The 18,823-nt window shown below is 37.2% G+C and overlaps 1 protein-coding gene across 8 annotated transcripts in view; it reads left to right on the top strand.

The window, feature by feature from the left end:
* The window catches only part of EVI5 (ecotropic viral integration site 5), a 238,219-nt gene that overhangs the window by 56,162 nt on the left and 163,234 nt on the right, over nt 1-18,823 (top strand). For 7 of the 8 annotated variants that reach the window (XM_070367675.1, XM_070367679.1, XM_070367673.1 and 4 more), the window contains exon 2: nt 9,237-9,466. In XM_070367675.1, the coding sequence (XP_070223776.1) occupies nt 9,318-9,466 (149 nt within the window). In that variant the 5' untranslated portion in view covers nt 9,237-9,317. Of the gene's footprint in view, nt 1-9,236; nt 9,467-18,823 lie in introns of those variants that run through there. The other variant, XM_070367680.1, reaches the window with a different exon arrangement.

An 18,823-nucleotide genomic window follows, 5' to 3' on the forward strand; every position in this document is an offset into this window, starting at 1 on the left:
ATGTATCAGTCATCAGGATGCACTATATTCTGGGTCATATGGTTCATGTGCTCTCAGACCACAATGGAATTAAGTTAGAAATAATAGAAAGATAGCTGGAAAATGAAAATATTTAGAGATTAAAAAACACATTTCTAAATAACACATGGATCCAAAAAAAAAGTCCAAAGAAAAATTTTAAATATTTTGAACTGAAGCAAAATGAAAAGTAGCAGAAGCAGTATTAGAGGTTAGTTTAGAGCATTTGAATGTATTTTAAAACAGAAGAGAGATGCAAAATGAGTAGTCTAATCTTCCAGCTTAGAGAATCAGAGAAAAAGAGGGATATAAACCTTAAGCAAGTGGAAGAAAAGAAATTAAAATTAGAGCATGAGTAAGTAAAACTGAAAACAGGAAGACAGAGAAAAATCAACAAAACTATTAATAAAAGTTGGTTCTTTGAAAAGATTGATAAACTTCTAGCCAGGCTAACAAAAACCAAAAGACAGAAAGACACAAATTACTAATAAAAGGAATGAAAGATGTAAATATCTTTTTTAAATTTAATTGTGATAAACTCCTGACCCTTGAACAACATGGTAGTTAAGGGCACTGACCCTCGTACAGTTGAAAATCCATGTATGACTACCATTCAACCTCTGTATTCATGGTTCTGCATCCTTGGATTTAGACAACCACAGATCTTGTGGTACTGGATAGTACATACTTGTTGCAAAAAACCTGCATATAAGTGGATCCACTCCCTGGTGGCTCAGATGGTAAAGAATCTGCCTGCAGTGCAGGAGACTGGAGTTTAATCCCTGAGTCAGGAAGATTCCCTAGAGAAGGAAATGGCAACCCACTCCAGTATTCTTGCCTGGAGAATTTCATGGACAGAAGAACCTGGTGGGCCAGAGTCCATGGTGTCGCAGGGTCACACACGACTGAGCAACTAACACAGACACACACGGTACAAACCCGCGTTGTTCAGGGGCCAGCTGTACATAACGAAAGTTTACCATTTTAAGCATTTTTAAGTGTACAGTTCAGTGGCTTTTTAAGTGCATTCACTTTGTTATGCAACCATCATCACTATCTACTTCTAGAGAACCCATTAAACTTCCCATTTCCCACTTCCCTGGCAGCCACCATTCTGCGACCTGCCTCTATGAATCTGACTGCTCTTTGGTACCTCTATAAGTGGAATCATAGAATATTTGTCATTTTGTGACTTGCTTATTTCACTTGGTGGGTCAGACGGTAAAGCGTCTGCCTACAATGCAGGAAACCCGGGTTCGATTCCTGGGTTGGGAGGATCCCCTGGAGAAGGAAATGGCAGCCCACTCCAGTACTCTTGCCTGGAAAATCCCATAGATGGAGGATCCTGGTAGGCTACAGTCCATGGGGTTGCAAAGAGTCAGACATGACTGAGCGATAGAACTGTTTCACTTGAAGTAATATCTTCAGGGTTCATTCATGTAGCGTATGTCAGAATTTTTTTTTTAAGGCTGAATAATATTTCATTGCCATTTAAAAAATCCATTCCTCTGTTAATGAACATTTGAGTTGCTTCTGCCATTTGTTTTTTTTGTTTGTTTGTTTTATGAATTGATATTTCATTTCTTTCTTTCTTTCTAAAGAAATTTGCAATTTATTTCTTTTTTTTTTTTTTCAAGTATGTTTTTTTTTTTCGTCTAGTCAAGGCTATGGTTTTTCCTGTGGTCATGTATGGATGTGAAAGTTAGACTGTGAAGCAGGCTGAGAGCCAAAGAATTGATGCTTTTTTTTTTTTTTTTTCATTTTATTTGGTTGCTGTTTATTAATATAAAGCTGTACAAAGGTGATACAAATTTCTGTCTTGAAAATTTTATTGGTCTTTTTTTTTTTTTAATATTTCAATAAATGTTCTATAGATACTCTTCATCTGATTTTCAACATAGCCATTTGACACAGCAGAATAAGCCTGCACACTGTTCTGTTCCTAGCCACATGTTTGTACAGTGAGCTTTATACTGTTTCCAATAAATGTTTTACTGAAACCTAATTCTAATAAATACTTCAATAACCTGCTTTTATGAATGTAACTAAATTAATCAGAACAATATTTTTACCTTGGTTTTCAGAGTAAAACACGTATAAATAATCAAAATTCTTTAATTGTCAACTAGAATCTTTTTTTAGTATTTTCACTAAATTACTGATGTTTCCTCTGAAACATATAAGGTTTTTAATGACCAGACTTTACAGGTGAGACATTTTGAGTTTCTCTCGGTTTCTTTTTTTTTTTTTTTTTTTTTTTTTTTTTTTTTTTATGTTAATAAACTTCTGTTTGATTTTGTCCTGCTATTCTGTCATTTCTTACAGAGATCCTCAGCTAAGAACTCAAAAGGGTAAAGGGAAATAAGCCTCTATGTCACCCTAAGTCAGCTTCAATAATTGCCATAGTGAGCAGTCTTTTTTTTTGGGGGGGATGAAATGTCCTATAGCTATCAATTAGGTCTAACTGGTCTATTGTATCGTTTAAAGTTTGTGTTTCCTTGTTAATTTTCTGTTTAGTTGATCTATCCATAGGTGTGAGTGGGGTATTAAAGTCTCCCACTATTATTGTGTTATTGTTAATTTCTCCTTTCATACTTGTTAGCATTTGTCTTACATACTGCGGTGCTCCCATGTTGGGTGCATATATATTTATAATTGTTATATCTTCTTCTTGGATTGATCCTTTGATCATTATGTAGTGACCTTCTTTGTCTCTTTTCACAGCCTTTGTTTTAAAGTCTAATTTATCTGATACTGAGTATTGTGACTTCTGCTTTCTTTTGTCCCTATTTGCATGGAAAATCTTTTTCCAGCCCTTCACTTTCAGTCTGTATGTGTCCCCTGTTTTGAGGTGCGTCTCTTGTAGACAACATATGTAGGGTCTTGTTTTTGTATCCATTCAGCCAGTCTTTGTCTTTGTTGGGGCATTCAACCCATTTACGTTTAAGGTAATTACTGATAAGTATGATCCCGTTGCCATTTACTTTATTGTTTTTGGGTTGAGTTTATACACCATTTTTGTGTTTCCTGTCTAGAGAATATCCTTTAGTATTTGTTGAGAGCTGGTTTGGTGGTGCAGAATTCTCCCAGCTTTTGCTTGTCTGAAAAGCTTTTGATTTCTCCTTCATACTTGAATGAGATCCTTGCTGGGTACAATAATCTGGGCTGTAGGTTATTTTCTTTCATCATTTTAAGTATGTCTTGCCATTCCCTCCTGGCTTGAATAGTTTCTACTGAAAGATCAGCTGTTATCCTTATGGGAATTCCCTTGTGTGTTATTTGTTGTTTTTCCCTTGCTACTTTTAATATTTGTTCTTTGTGTTTGATCTTTGTTAATTTGATTAATTATGTTAATGTGTCTTGGGGTGTTTCTCCTTGGGTTTATCCTGTTTGGGACTCTCTGGGTTTCTTGGACTTGGGTGATTATTTCCTTCCCCATTTTAGGAAGTTTTCCACTATTATCTCCTCAAGTATTTTCTCATGGTCTTTCTTTTTGTCTTCTTCTTCTGGAACCCTATGATTCGAATGTTGTAGCGTTTAATATTGTCCTGGAGGTCTCTGAGATTGTCCTCATTTCTTTTAATTCGTTTTTTCTTTTATCCTCTCTGATTCATTTATTTCTACCATTCTATCTTCTAATTCACTAATCCTATCTTCTGCCTCTGTTATTCTACTATTTGTTGCCTCCAGAGTGTTTTTAATTTCATTTATTGCATTATTCATTATATATTGACTCTTTTTTATTTCTTCTAGGTCCTTGTTAAACCTTTCTTGCATCTTCTCAATCCTTGTCTCCAGGCTATTTATCTGTGATTCCATTTTAATTTCAAGATTTTGGATCAATTTCACTATCATTATTTGGAATTCTTTATCAGGTAGATTCCCTATCTCTTCCTCTTTTGTTTGGTTTGGTGGGCATTTATCCCGTTCCTTTATCTGCTGGGTATTCCTCTGTCTCTTCATCTTGTTTAAATTGCTGAGTTTGGGAGTCCTTTCTGTATTCTGGCAGTTTGTGGAGTTCTCTTTATTGTGGCATTTCCTCGCTGTGTGTGGGTTTGTACAGGTGACTTGTCAAGGTTTCCTGGTTAGGGAAGCTTGTGTCGGTGTTCTGGTGGGTGGAGCTGTATTTCTTCTCTTTGTTCAGTCGCGCTGTGGGGAAGGAGGGAGGGATGCTGCAAACAAATGACACTGGCGTGCGCTCGCAGTGCCTCAGCCACACTGGGTCTGCCCCCGCTCATGGCGCGTGTAGCCTCCCTGCCCACACTGCTCGGGCTCTAGGTTGTTCCGCCGGGAACAATCCGAGGCTGGCCCTGGGTTGCATGCACCTCCCAGGTCCAAGCCACTCACGTTCAGGCACTCGGGTAGTCCTCAGAGGCGCAGACTCAGTTGGGCCTGCGTTTTGTGCTCTTCCCAGGTCCGAGCAGCTCAGGTGATGAGGTGTTTGGCGAGCGCCAATGCTGTGACTTATTGCCTCCCCGCCACTCGGTTATCTGGGTGTAAAACCGGCGCACCTTCTCAGGCAGATGTTGACCGTCCAGATCCCCAATAAGTTTTAGTTAGCAAAGAAGCCAGTTTTATAGATAATGTCTTTCTGGGGCTGCGATTGCCCCCTTCCGGCTCTGGCTGCCTGTCACCGGAGGGGGAAGGTCTGCAGCCGGCTATCTCTGTTTAGTCCTTTGTTCCGTGCGCAGGCTGGCGGTGTCTTAGGTTAGGGCTGGCTTTTCGCATGGTAGATATCCCACAGTCTGGTTTGCTAGCCCAAATTATTTCGCTCAGATAGTGCTCAGGGTATTCAGGCCAGATTCTTACTCTCAGCGATGCAGCCCGCGCTGCGCCTCCCTGCCCAGCCCCCGCTTGTTAATGGCGGATGCAGGCGTCTGCGCTGCTTCTCCGCTGGTGGAGTTACCGTAGGGCTCGCAATCTGCGAGTTTTAATTGTTTATTTATTTTTTCTCCCTGTTATGTTGCCCTCTGTGCTTCCAAAGCTCGGCACAGATTCAGCAGTGAGAAGGTTTCCTGGTGTTTGGAAACTTCTCTCTTTTTAAGACTCCCTTCCCGGGACGGAACTCCGTCCCTCCCTCTTTTGTCTCTTTTATTGTCTTTAATATTTTTTCCTACCTCCTTTCGAAGAGTTGGGTTGCTTTTCTGGGTGCCTGATGTCCTCTGCCGGCATTCAGAAGTTGTTTTGTGGAATTTACTCGACATTTAAATGCTCTTTTGATGAATTTGTGGGGGAGAAAGTGTTTTCCCCGTCCTACTCCTCCGCCATCTTGGCGCCTCCCCCATTTATTTCTTTAGAACACTAACTCATCAGGTCCTTTCTGAATTAGTTTGATAATTTGATATTGCTATTGGATAATGGAACATTGGGCTTCATGATTTTAATTTAGACCACCCTTGAAAATGTAGTGAGTGCTTCCTTGTGATTTATTAATAGTATAATATAAGTAATAATAAGTAATGCTTTTACAGAGTGTTGAATCATGTAAATTGGGGAGTTTTGAGGGAAATTAGATTTCCACCTGTCAATATATTGCGTTGGCCAAATTAACATCTTATGAAAACCCTGAATGAACTTTTTGGCCAACCCAATAATTCCTAACTCCTCTCCCTACTCCAATAATAGTAGGAACTTGGTAAGTGATTTCAAATGAAAGGAGAGAAAAAATTTACTCTGATTTCATGAATATGTGATGAAGTTGAAGTCATGAGTTGTGTACCCAATAAGGATATAGGCTTTTGAATCTGAGACCTGATTTCAGTTTCTTTCACTAGCTATGTGGTCTTTGACAAATTATTTTACCTCTCCAAGTTTCCTAATCGGTGAAATATGGAAGGTAATTTTTACCTTTCAAAGTTACTTTGACTAGGTAATATGCACAAAACGTTTACCATGGTACTTGGCACACATGGCCATTGTTGGAATAGGAGAAAGATACCTATGGGTGGAAAAAGCCTCATATAATATTCTTGACTACTAAATTTAGGAAAGTCAACCTTCTGCCATTTGAATATTGCGAATAATGCTGCTATGAACTTGGGTGTATAAATATCTCATTTAGTCCCTGCTTTTAATCCTTTTGGGTACATTCCCAGAAGTGAAATTGCTGTATTATATAACAATTCTATGTTCACTTTTTTGAGGAATCATCATACTCGTTTCTGGGCGTCCCAGGTGACTGTGGTAAAGAACCCGCCTGCCGATGCAGGAGACACAGGAGATGCGTGTTTGATCTCTGGGTTGGGAAGATACCCTGGAGGAGAACCTGGCAGCCCACTCTAGTATTCTTCCCTGAAGAATTCCGTGGACAGAAGAGCCTAGTGGGCTACAGTCCATGGGGTCACAAAGAGTCAGACATGACTTAGCAACTGAGCAAAACAAACAGAGTATTTTCATTGCCATGAAAGTCCTTTGTTCTCTGCCTGTTTGTCCCTTCTCTTGCCCAACTCCTGATCTTTTTATTGTCTCCCCAGTTTTGTCTTTTCCAGAATGTTATGTAGTTGGAATTAGAGATTATGTAAAACTTTTCGGATCGACTAAGTCCTTTTAAAATTGAGATATAATTCACATACCATAGAATTCTCTTCTTTAAAGTGTTCAGTGGCATTTAGTGTATTCACAAGTTGTATAACTGTCACTGCAGTCCAATCCCAGAGCATTTTCATCACTCTGGGAAGAACTGTACCCATTAGTAGTCATTTTCCATACCCCCTCCTTCAGTCTCTCCAGGTCACTAAACTACTTTCTCTCTCTAGGTTTGCTTCATTTATGTAAGTGGAATCATACGCTGTGTGGCCTTTTGTGCCTGATTACTAAGCCTTTTTAATGATGGCTTTAATCTTTTCAAAGTATGTTCATGTTTGAAAATAAATGCATAACACCTCTGTGAGGTAGACAGGAACTTTGTGACAAACTTTGTGACATAGTTGCATTGTCAGATTTATTGTGTCTTCATGACACAGTTTAACATAAGATGAGGGAAAGAGGTTGGGAGGTGGCAGGGTAGAGATTTGGAAAAGTAGAGTTAAAGAAAAAATAGGACATGATGATATATGAAAAATAACTCAGTCCTGTGGGATTTCTACAACCATGAGTATTAAACATTATTAAAGTGGAACTGCAGTTAGATTTAAGAATTTAAAATGCTAAAGATGGGTTGTTGAGCCTTCAGTAGTTACAGACTGAATTTCATTTCATCAAGGTTGAAAGGATATCAGGATTGTGTTCTTGGTTATTCCAAACTCTTTAAATGGAAGCCTGTTGCTACAGTATGTAGAGGGGTATGATAAATTTATTTTTTAAAATAAATTAAAACAAATAATACATGTCTTTTGCCTTTGCCACAGTTAGCTGGAGTAGAGAACTTTTATATAAGGGAAGTGTAAAGCTTTCTTTAAGAATTATTTCCATATGTATTTTAAAATTGAAGTATAGTTGACTTATAGTATTTCAGGTGTATGTAAAAGTGATCCAGTTATATATATATTCTTTTTCAGATTCTTTTCTGAAAGATATTATTATAAGATATTGAATATAGTTCACTGTGCTGCTATACAGTAGGTCCTGTTGTAAGTATTAATTCTTGAATGTTAATTATATTTTAAATTAATAGTGAAGGATAACATTTTTCTGTAAATTTTACATCTTAGGTTTTCTGTTTTACAATATAGTGTGCTTTGAGGATGCAAATTAGTGCTGTCCTCACAATTGAATTTGTATTTGTAACTATGTAGAAAAGATCAATAGAGTAACAAACCACAAGAGGCTGTCTTGTTGACTGCCAGGGCTCTTACCATTTCCTGGTACAGAGGAAGTTCTGGCTAAATTATTTGGTTCCTATATGATCTTTTACCCTAATAAACTGTGTTGCAAGTCTATTCATTGGTGAGGACTGTTTGTTTTCCTGGAAGCCCTGAGATCTGCTCCATACTTCTTTTCCTTGATTCCACTCCTTCATCATGCTTGTCTTTCTTGGGGATTCTTCCCTCAACAATAAGAACTCCCTCATCCCATTCCATGGGAAGTAAGTTCTAAAATAGAAAAGTTATTGGAAATGAAAATTAGAGGTAGGTCATGTATCTGTTGATGAGGTGAGAAGGCAAGACTGGGGCAACCTATGAGGAGGGAGTAGTATCTGCTAAGATAGTCTAGGTGGCCTTTTTATTTGTGTATATATATATATGTTGATGTTTTAATTTGTGTGTGTATAAATTGCTATATGAAACCAAGGTTAGCTGAGAACGTCTACATAGAAAGTAGTTTGTAGTCTTTTGGTCATTTACCTTTTGTGTAAAATTTCAGATTTGTATGCACATCTGCTTAAGACACTGGCATGATTTATGAAGCATGTATCAGTTATATAGTTATATAGTTCATTGAATCTTGCAGATGGAAAGGTTTTAGGATTTGAAAGGATTTTCTGGTCCTGGTTGCCCACTTAAAGCAGAAATTCATCTTCAGTCAACTGTTAACTTTTGACTCTTAGAATGTCTACTCTTTTTAGGCATCCTATTCTATTTCTGACTAGTTCTGTTTGAAAATTGTATCCTGAAACTCTCTTACTCTGTTAACTCAAAACATTTATCATAATTTTGTTCTTCTAGAACTAAATCCTCTTCTAAGAAAACACTCAGTAGTTTGAAGGTTTATTATGGATCTCATTTAATCTTATTTATGCTAAGCCTAGTTTTTGTTGAATTGTTGATCATGTTATAGGATTTCCCTATCCTAATCACCTAATGGACATGTTTTGGTTCCTTGGCTTTCAACTGTTTTGAAATACAACCCAAATGAAGAAGGTATTTCATATTCCAACTCAACATACCCACACATACCTGCATGAAGTATGTAGTTTTAATACGTATATGTAACTGAGGCAGAAATTTTGTGACAACGTATCTTTACACTGACACTTTCTGCTCCTTTTCATTTTTAAAAAATGCTGGTGTTATCTATTAAATTTATTTTATCACTCCCTGATGGATTTCAGCCTGTAGTTTGGAATCACTGTTGTAATTTGTGCGTGCTACAGAACTGAAATATGGAGTTTCCAAAAGCTGTATGTTAGAACAGTCATTGCTAAAGCAGGTGTTACCTTTATTAACTCAAAGAGAATATTCTGATTGCTGGTTTTCAAATAGAACTAATGAGAATTATCAAGTTCTTGGTAATGCATAAAATAAAACTGAAATATATGTAACTTTTATTTTTGTACTTAGGTGGCGACAGACAAGGTTGCAGAAAAGTTGAGTTCTACTCTCTCATGGGTGAAGAACACAGTGTCACATACAGTCAGCCAGATGGCCAGTCAGGTGGCAAGTCCATCTGCTTCCTTACACACTACATCCTCGTCTACCACACTGTCAACACCAGCCCTTTCACCATCCTCACCGTCACAGTTGAGTCCAGACGACTTAGAACTCCTGGCTAAACTGGAGGAACAAAATAGGTAAGTGAGGTTGCTTGGGTTGTCTTTCTTTAATTGTCATATGTACTTAACCATTCATATATGTATGCATGCCATAATCAAAATTTTAAATATTTGTCCGTATTAAGAATGTGTAGGGGAGTTCCCTGGAGAAGGCAATGGCACCCCATCCCAGTACTCTTGCCTGGAAAATCCCTAAGAGTCGGACAAGACTGAGCGACTTCACTTTGACTTTTCACTTTCATGCATTGGAGAAGGAAATGGCAACCCACTCCAGTGTTCATGCCTGGAGAATCCCAGGGGCGGAGGAGCCTGGTGGGCTGATGTCTATGGGGTCGCACAGAGTCGGACACGACTGAAGTGACTTAGCTTAGCAGGGGAGTTCCCTGATAGCATAGGGTTAGCATTCTGGGGTTTTACTGCCATGGCCTTAGTTCATTCCCTGATCAGGAAACTGAAATCGTGCAAGCCATGTCGAGGGGCCAAAAAAAAGTTTAGTTTTTTAAAAAAAATCAGAGTTAATTAACAGAAGTTTTCAAGTATTTTTTTTGGAGGAGTTGGTCTTAAAACTAAAATTGGACTAAAATTTTCTTCAGACTTGGATAGCTGTAGACTTGTTTACTTAATGTAGCAAATTGTCTAAATTCTTCCTGAATGGTTCTTTAGGGCATCAGCTACAAAAAGAGTTACTGAAAGAGCACCCTTTTATGTTCAGTCAAAATAAGGATAATTACAGAGATAATTTCTAACAGCTCTTTTGATTGTGATTGACATAATAAAGTACACATACTTAAGGTATACAATTTGATAAGTTTAGACATAAGTACATACCTGTGAAATTACCACCAAAATCAGGAAAATGAACATATCTGTTATCTGCCTTTGTATCTCCAGATAGCCACTGATCTGCTTTTGGTCATTGTAGATTGGTTTGCATTTTCTACAGTTTTATAGAAATCGAATCATACAGTATATACTCTTTTTTAATGGATTATTTCATTATTCTCAAAATGAATTGTTTTGAGATTCATTTGTGTTTAATACATATGAATGGTTCATTTCTTTTTATTGCTTAGTAGTATTCTACTGCAGTACTCTTGCCTGGAAAATCCCGTGGACAGAGGAGCCTGGTAGGTTGCGGTCCGTGGGGTTGCTTCTCGGACACGACTAAGCGTCTTCACTTTCAATTTTCACTTTCATGCATTGGAGAAGGAAATGGCAACCCACTCCAGTGTTCTTGACTGGAGAATCCCAGGGACGGGGGAGCCTGGTGGGCTGCCGTCCATGGGGTCGCACAGAGTCAGACATGACTGAAGTGACTTAGCAGCAGCAGCAGCAGCAGCATCAGTATTCCATTGTATGGATATATCACAGCTTACCTACTCACCTGTTGTGAAATGCTATAAACTTTTGTGTACAAACCTTTGTATCAATTTATGCTTTCATTTCTCCTGGGTAAATACCTAGGAATAGAATGGCTAGTTTATATGGTAGAACTATATTTAATTGTCAAGCTGTTTTCCAAAGGGCCTATAGTTTTCACATTCTCATCATCAGTGTATGAACATTGCTGCTTTTCTGCAGCCTTACCAACATTTGGTATAGTCAGTCCTTTTAATTTTAGCTGTTCTTACAGGTATTTGTATCTTTTGGTTTTAATTGCATTTCCCTGTTGGTGTTGAGCCCTTTTTAATGTGCTAATTTGCCATTGATAAATCATCTTTGATTAAATGTCTGTTCCAGATTTTGCACATTAAAAAAAATTAGGTTGTTTGCTTTCTTACTGTGTTTTAAGAGTTTTTTATGTAGTTTGGGTACAAGTCCTTTGTCTGTATATATGCTTTTCAAATATTTTTTCACAATCTGTGGCTTATTCTCTTAGCAGTATCTTTTGAAGAGCAAAAGTTTTAGATTGTGATTAAGTCAATTTGAAATTGTTCTTTTATGGACTGTGCTTTTGATAACTCAGGGTCACACAGATAGAATTCTGTGTTAAGTTTTAAGTTTTACATTTACCATAGTCCACTTTGAGTTAATTTTTTTTTTTGTATGAAACAAAGGATAAATCAAAGTTGTTTTTGAGCATGCATGTTTGTTTTTGTATCTGTTGAAAAGACTGTCCTTTTTCCTCTTAATGACTTGTGCACTTTTGTCAAAAATCAGTTGTCTGCGTATGTATGTTTCTTGGCTCTTTTTCTGTTCCATTACTTTATTTTTCTACTTAAATGGTAATACGACACTATTGAATATTATAGCTTTATAATAAGTCTTGAAATCAGATGGTGTTAATCGTCTTTGTTCTTTTGACTGTTTTTGCTCCTTATCATACCTTTGTGAATTTTACGTCAAGTAATTTGTATAAAAACACTTGCTGAGATTTTGATCAGAATAGTGTTGAATTCCTAACAATGGTGCCTTCCACCCATGAACACATTATATTTTTCTTTTACTTATTATTTGTGCATGGTATTGTTTTTGTAAATTTAATTTCTGATTGTTCATTGTCAGCATATAGAAATACAATCTTTTTTCTTTTATCATTCGTGTATTCTGTTGCCTTGATAAATTCACTTGTTCTGGTACTTTTTTTTTTTTTAGATTCCATTAGATTTTCTATATAGATGAGCATGTGGTCCATGAATAAAAGCACATTTGCATCTTTACAATATGGATACCTTTTATAGCTTTTTCTTGCTTATTGCAACTGGTTAGTACTTCCAGTACAAATTTGAATACACATAATGAACAGATAGCCTTGTCATTTTCTCAATCTTAACAGGAAAGTTTAAAATTAAAATTATTTTAATTAAAAATTAAAAGACACTTGCTCCTTGGCAGAAAAGCTATGACCAACCTAGACAGTATATTAAAAAGCAGAGACATTACTTTGCCAACAAGATCTGTCTAGTCAAAGGTATGGTTTTTCCATTAGTCATGTATGGACGTGAGAGTTGGACTATAAAGAAAGCTGAGCATCAAAGAATTGCCACTTTTGAACCGTGGTGTTAGAAGACTCTTGAGAGTCCCTTGGACAGCAAGGAGATCCAACCTGTCTATCCTAAAGGAAATCAGTCTTGAATATTCATTGGAAGGGCTGATGCTGAAGCTGAAGCTCCAGTAGTTTGGCCACCTATGTGAAGAACTGACTCATTGGAAAAGACCCTGATGCTGGGAAAGATTGAGGGCAGGAGGAGAAGGGGACGACAGAGGATGAGATGTTTGGATGGCATCACCGACTCGATGGACATGAGTTTGAGCAAGCTCCGGGAGTTGGTGATAGACAGGGAAGCCTGGCGTGCTGCAGTCCCTGGGGTTGCAGAGTCGGACACAACTGAGCGACTGAACTGAACTGAAGGGGAAAGCATTAAAAATGAGTAAATTGTAGGTTTTTATAGATGACTTTTTATCAGGTTGAAGAACTTCTGTTTCTCATTTGTTAAGAATTTATAAGAAATAGATGTTTCATTATGTCAAATGCTTTTCCTGAATCTATCGAAATGATCAATTGTTTTCCTCTTTTAATTTGACAGATTACTTTTTTTTTTAAGTTAAACCCCACTTAGTCATTATATATTGTCTTTATAGGATATTGTTGGATTTGATGAGCTAAAATATTGTTTGGAATTTTTGCATCTGTGTTCAGGAGGAAGCTCAGTCTGTAGTTGTTATCTAAAGTCTTTGGGTTTTGTTTGTAATGTCTTAGGTCCTTGTAATATTTTTGTTATCTTTCCTCTTTTCTCATGAAGTGTTTAATGCTATACATTTCTCCTGAAGCTCTACTTTTGCAGAATCCCTTTAAGTTTTATAGTCCTGAGTATAGTCTGTTTTGATATATGTTTTATGTGCACTTGGAAAGATTGTATATTCATCTGTTATTTGGTGGCATATTCTATAAATGTTAATTGGTTCAAATTGATGGTGTTGTTCAAGTCTACCATATCTTTTCTGATTTTCTGTTTACTTGTTGTATCAGATATTGAGAGAAGGGTATTGAAACCTCCAACTATAATTGTGATTTATTTCTCTTTAAATTTTATCAGTCTTTGTTTCATATAATATGAAGTTATATTGTTGTATATATAAACATTTAGAATTGTTACAACTTGTTGTCAAAATGCCTTCATTATTCCTAGTAATATTGTTTGCTTTAGAAATCTACTTTATCTCATATAGTCATTGTAACTTTTGAATAGTGTTAGAAGTTTATATACTTTTCTGTTTTTTACTTTTATTCTGTTTTTATCTTTACAGTTTGTCAGATAGACAATATATAGTGGCTCTTGCTTCTTAAAATAGTCTGACAGTCTTTACCTTTTAATTATGGTATTAGATCACTTTTAAAACAACTGTGACATAATTTTATTTCTTGCTTACATTTATGTTCATCTCAAAATTTAGGCTGAGTACATTTTTATTGCACACTTCTTAATTTATGGACCAGTGACCAGCCTCTCTGCAGGATAAACCAGACTCATGTCAAATGGGAAATGGATATAGAGGAAATATATCTTAAAACATCTACTAGGGAGTGATATACATAACTTCAACTTACATTTTATTGGCCAAAGCAAATCATATACTTAATCCTTATGGAGTAAAATTGGGATTAGAATCTTCTTGCAGGGTTGGGTCTAGGAAAATTTATACTAATTATTGTTTCAGAACCCTTTGCCAATATTCTTATTGTATTGCTCTTGTGCTTTTAATTATTCACTTACCATGAAAATCCACCCTTTTAAAGTGTACAGTTCAGTAGTTTTTAGTATACTCACAGAGTTGTGTAAATATTACCATTATCCAATTTCAGAATGTTTTTATGACTCCCAAAAGAAACCTTGTATCCATTAGTCTCCCCTTTTCACCCTTCTTCCTGGTAACCACTAATCTACTGTCTCCATGGATTTGCTTATTCAGGCCATTTCATTGGTAGTCTTTTGTGACTAGCTTCTTTTACTGAACACAGTGTTTTCCAGATTTTGAGTAAAATAGATCGTTTACATTTAATGTAATTATTGATATGGTTATGTTTATGTTCGTCATCTTATTTTTACTGTTCTTTATCTTAGTATTTCTGCCTTTTGACTGAATGAAATATTGTTTATGATTCTATTTTATCTTTTGTTAATTTATTATTTATAACTGTTATTTTGCTGGAGTCATAGTGTATATCCTTAACTTACATACTCTACCTTCAAGAGATCTCATACCACTTCACATGTAGTATAAAAACTGAGAATAGTACATTTCCATTTCTCCTCTCTGGTCCTTTGTGCTAGTTTTGTCATGCATTTTGCTTTTGTATATTTTTTTTTGTTAAAAATTATTTATTTCTAAACTTTTGACTGCGCTGGGTCTTCATTGTTGCATGCAAGCTTTCTCTAGTTGTGGCAAGCAGAGGGTACTCTCTTTTGGTGCGTGGGCTTCTCATTGCAGTGGCTTCTCTTGTTTTGTGAAGGAAATGATAACCCACTCTAATATTCTTGCCTGGAGAATTCCATGGACAGAGGAGCCTGGCAGGCTATATATAGTCCATGGGGTTGGAAAGAGTTGGACATGATTGAGCAACTATCACTCACACTCACTCACTCTTGTTTTGGAGCACAGGCTCTAGGGCATGCATGTTTAATGATTGGAGTGTGCAGGCTATAGAGTGCAGGCTCAGTAATTGTGAGGCACAGGCTTAGTTGCCCTGAAGCGTGTGGTATCTTTCTAGACCAGGGTTTGAACTGGTGTCCCTTCTGTTGTAGGGAAGATTCTTAACCACTGGACCACCAGGGAAAGCCACTTTTGTGTATGTTTTAAACCCCATGCTACATTGTTGTTTTTGCTTCAACAGTCATTTACCTTTTAATGAGATTGATAAGGAGAAAAATAAGGAAATAAAGGAAAAATTCATATTTTTCTATATAAATTTATGTTTGCCTATATAGCTTCCATTTCTGGTGTTTTTTGGTTCTTTCTTTTTAGCTCCAGATTTCAAACTGATAGAATTTTCCTTCTGCACAGAGGACTTCCTTGAATGTTTCATGTAGTGTGGGCTGTTCCTATTTGTCTGAGTCTTCATTTTGCCTCTGATTTTTAAAAATATTTTTTCTGAGTAAAAGACTTTAGGTTGACAGGGTTTTTTTGTTTGTTTTTTTTCCTTCAGTACTGTAATAAGGTGTCATTGACATCACTTTTGCAGTGTTTACATCAGGAAATTGGATGCAATCCTTATCTTTGTTTCTGTGTGGATAATGTGTCTTTTTTCCCTTCTGTCTCCTTTTAAGATTTTTTCTTTATTCCTGGTTTTAAGTAATTTGATTCTAAAGTGCCTAATTGTAGTTTTCTTCCTATTTCTTACTTGTGAGCTTTGTTGAATTTCTTGTAGACTTACAGTTTTCCTCAAATTTGAAAACTTTTCAATCATTTCTTCAAATTTTTAAAATTCTTTTCTTTCCTCCTTCTCAGTGGCTAATTACACAGATATTAGGCCACTTGAAATTGTTCCATAGCTCATTAATATTGTGTTCATTTTTTGGAAAATTTTTATTGCTTTGTATTCAGGTTCTGGACACTGTGATCTGCCATGTCTGATTTGCCATTCATCCTGTCCGGTGTGTTTTTCATCTCCCGTTTTTCATCTCTAGAAGGTGGAGCTGAATGGTGTTTGTATGTCTCTACTTAAGTTTTGAACATACAGAAATACAGATTTAATACCTTTTAATGGCCTTATCTGGTAGTTCTAACATTTCTATCAATATCATTTTCAGTTCAGTTCAGTTTAGTCATTCAGTCGTGTCCGACTCTTTGCGACCCCATGGACTGCAGCACGCCAGGCCTCCCTGTCCATCACCAACTCCCGGAGTCTACCCAAATTCGTGTCCATTGAGTCGGTGATGCCATCCAACCATCTCATCCTCAGTTTGCTTTTGATTAATTGTTTTTTCCTCTCATTAGTTACATTTTTCTGCTTCTTTGTGTGCCTGGTAATATTTGATTAGATGTCTCACATTGTGAATTTTACCTTGTTTGGTTTGGCTGTTTTCCTATAAAGATTCTTAAGCTTTGCCCAAGAATGCAGTTAAGTTACTTAGAAAGAATTTGCTCTTGAATGATTTCGTAGGTGGTTCAGTGGTAAGAGAATCCACTTGCCATTGAAGGAGTTGCTGGTTCAGTCCTTGGGTTGGGAAGATCCACTGGAGAAGGAAATAACAACCCACTCCAGTATTCTTGCCTAGGAAATCCCTTGGACAGAAGAGCCTGGTGAGCTACAGCCCATAGAGTTGCAAAAAATTGGACACAACTGAGTGACTGAGCACTCATGAACATGCAGAAGTACACAGCTTAGGGCTATTATTCCCTCCTCCCGAGGCAGGACCTTTTTGTGTACTCTACACAGTATGCCTTGAAACAGATTCTTCAGTCTAACCCATGGGGACAGTTACTTTCCTGGCCCTGTGTGAATGGTGGCTTTTATCGCTAGCCTTGGGTACTTTACTTACATACATATGCTGATCAGTACACAGCTGAATACTTAATGGGTACCCTCTGTCAATCTCTGAAGATCTTGTTTGTATACTTACCTTTCTGGTATTCTGTTCCTTGGACTCTAGCTACCTTGGTCTCCTCATGCCCTCAGCTCTATCCATTCAGTTGAGAAAGTTCACTAGGTTCTGTTGATTTTCCCTGCCCAAGCCAGGATCTGGAAACTCAAGACAGGTAAGATGGCAATCATAGGACTTACTTCACTTATCTCTTGAGTTTCAGTAATAGCTGTCCATTGTTGCCTGTTGTCCAGAGTCTTTTAAGAAAAGAAACATTGTTCTCATATAGTTGATATATCTTGTCCAGTATTTTTTGGTTGTTTCTTGGGAGGGAGTAAATCTCTTATCTGTTACTCTATCATGGCCATAATGAAATAATTTTTTTTCTTTAAGAGAGTTTTGCATTTTCATTTGGCTGGAAGAAGAAGCTTGAATAAGATTAGAAAAATAGACATATTATTTGATAGTTAGATTTAGAAGTTAATACTATATGTAAATGTATTCTGAATATTAACTCTGCTCAGCTTTAAAATTATTTTATTGGTGAGATAGTTATTGATATTTTTGTTTAAAAATGACTTGTCCTTAGGTTTGGTCTCTTCCTGTTGGTATGGAGATAGAAAATAGAGGCATGAGAGCAATTTCCTGGAAAGAGAATTTTTAAGCTAGAGATTTTGAACCTGGTCCATGTGAACCACAAAAAGAAGACCTAATGTTAGCTCATACAAACTTGGCAATAGAAATTGCCCTCTTCTGATGATCATTTCCTAGAAAGTGCTTTTAAAAGGGATTTCTTTGGCTGTCAGCATTTGATGAGTAAGATGGAAAGCTTGGTGTGCCACATGATGATAACTTCATGTCGGTTTTATGTGTGTGTTGATTTTAACTTTGTGCCCTTTGTTTATTATATTTGAAAGATTTAGAGCAAAGAGTTTTGGTTGAAGTTTTAGGAAGAGAGAGTTTTAATATGTGGTTTGGCAGAGTTTCTTGGATAAGATGAATTTGGAAGAGGGTCATAAATGAGCAGGGCTTTTCTGGTGGCTCAGCAGTAAAGAATTCTGCAGTGCTTCAGATGAGGGTTTGATCTTGGATCAGAAAGATCCCCTGGAGGCAATGGCAAACCACTCCAGTATTCTTGCTTGGAAAATCCTATGGACAGAGGAGCATGGCAGGCTACATACAGTCCACAGGGTCTCAAGAGTCAGACACAGCTGAGCGACTGCACCACTACCATCACCAGTATAGAAAATACTATATTAAAAATTGTTGATCCCTGGTCTGGCAGATTCCACATGGGGCAGCTAAGCCCATGTGCCACAACTACTGAAGCCTGAGCACCGTGGAGCCTGTGCTCCTCAACAGTTCAGTTCAGTTCAGTTGCTCAGTCATGTTCCACTCTGTGACCCCATGGACTGCAGCACACCAAAACTCCCTGTCCATCACCAACTCCCAGAGTTTACTCAGACTCATGTCCATCGAGTCAGTGATGCCATCCAACCATCTCATCCTCTGTCATAACCTTCTCCTCCTGCCTTCAATCTTTCCCAGCATCAGGGTCTTTTCCAGTGAGTCAGTTCTTCGCATCAGGTGGCCAAAGTATTGGAGTTTCAGCTTCAGCATCAGTCCTTCCAATGAATATTCAGGACTCATTTCCTTTAGGATGGACTGGTTGGATCTCCTTGCAGTCCAAGGGACTCTCAAGAGTCTTCTCTAACACCACAGTTCAAAAACATCAATTCTTTGGTGCTCAGCTTTCTTTATAGTCCAACTCTCACATCAACTCTCACATCCAAACATGACTACTGGAAAAACCATACGTTTGAGTAGATGGACCTTTGTCAACAAAATAATG

The sequence above is a fragment of the Bos mutus genome, chromosome 3 (genome assembly GCF_027580195.1).
Source record: "Bos mutus isolate GX-2022 chromosome 3, NWIPB_WYAK_1.1, whole genome shotgun sequence".
NCBI classification, from domain to species: domain Eukaryota; kingdom Metazoa; phylum Chordata; class Mammalia; order Artiodactyla; family Bovidae; genus Bos; species Bos mutus.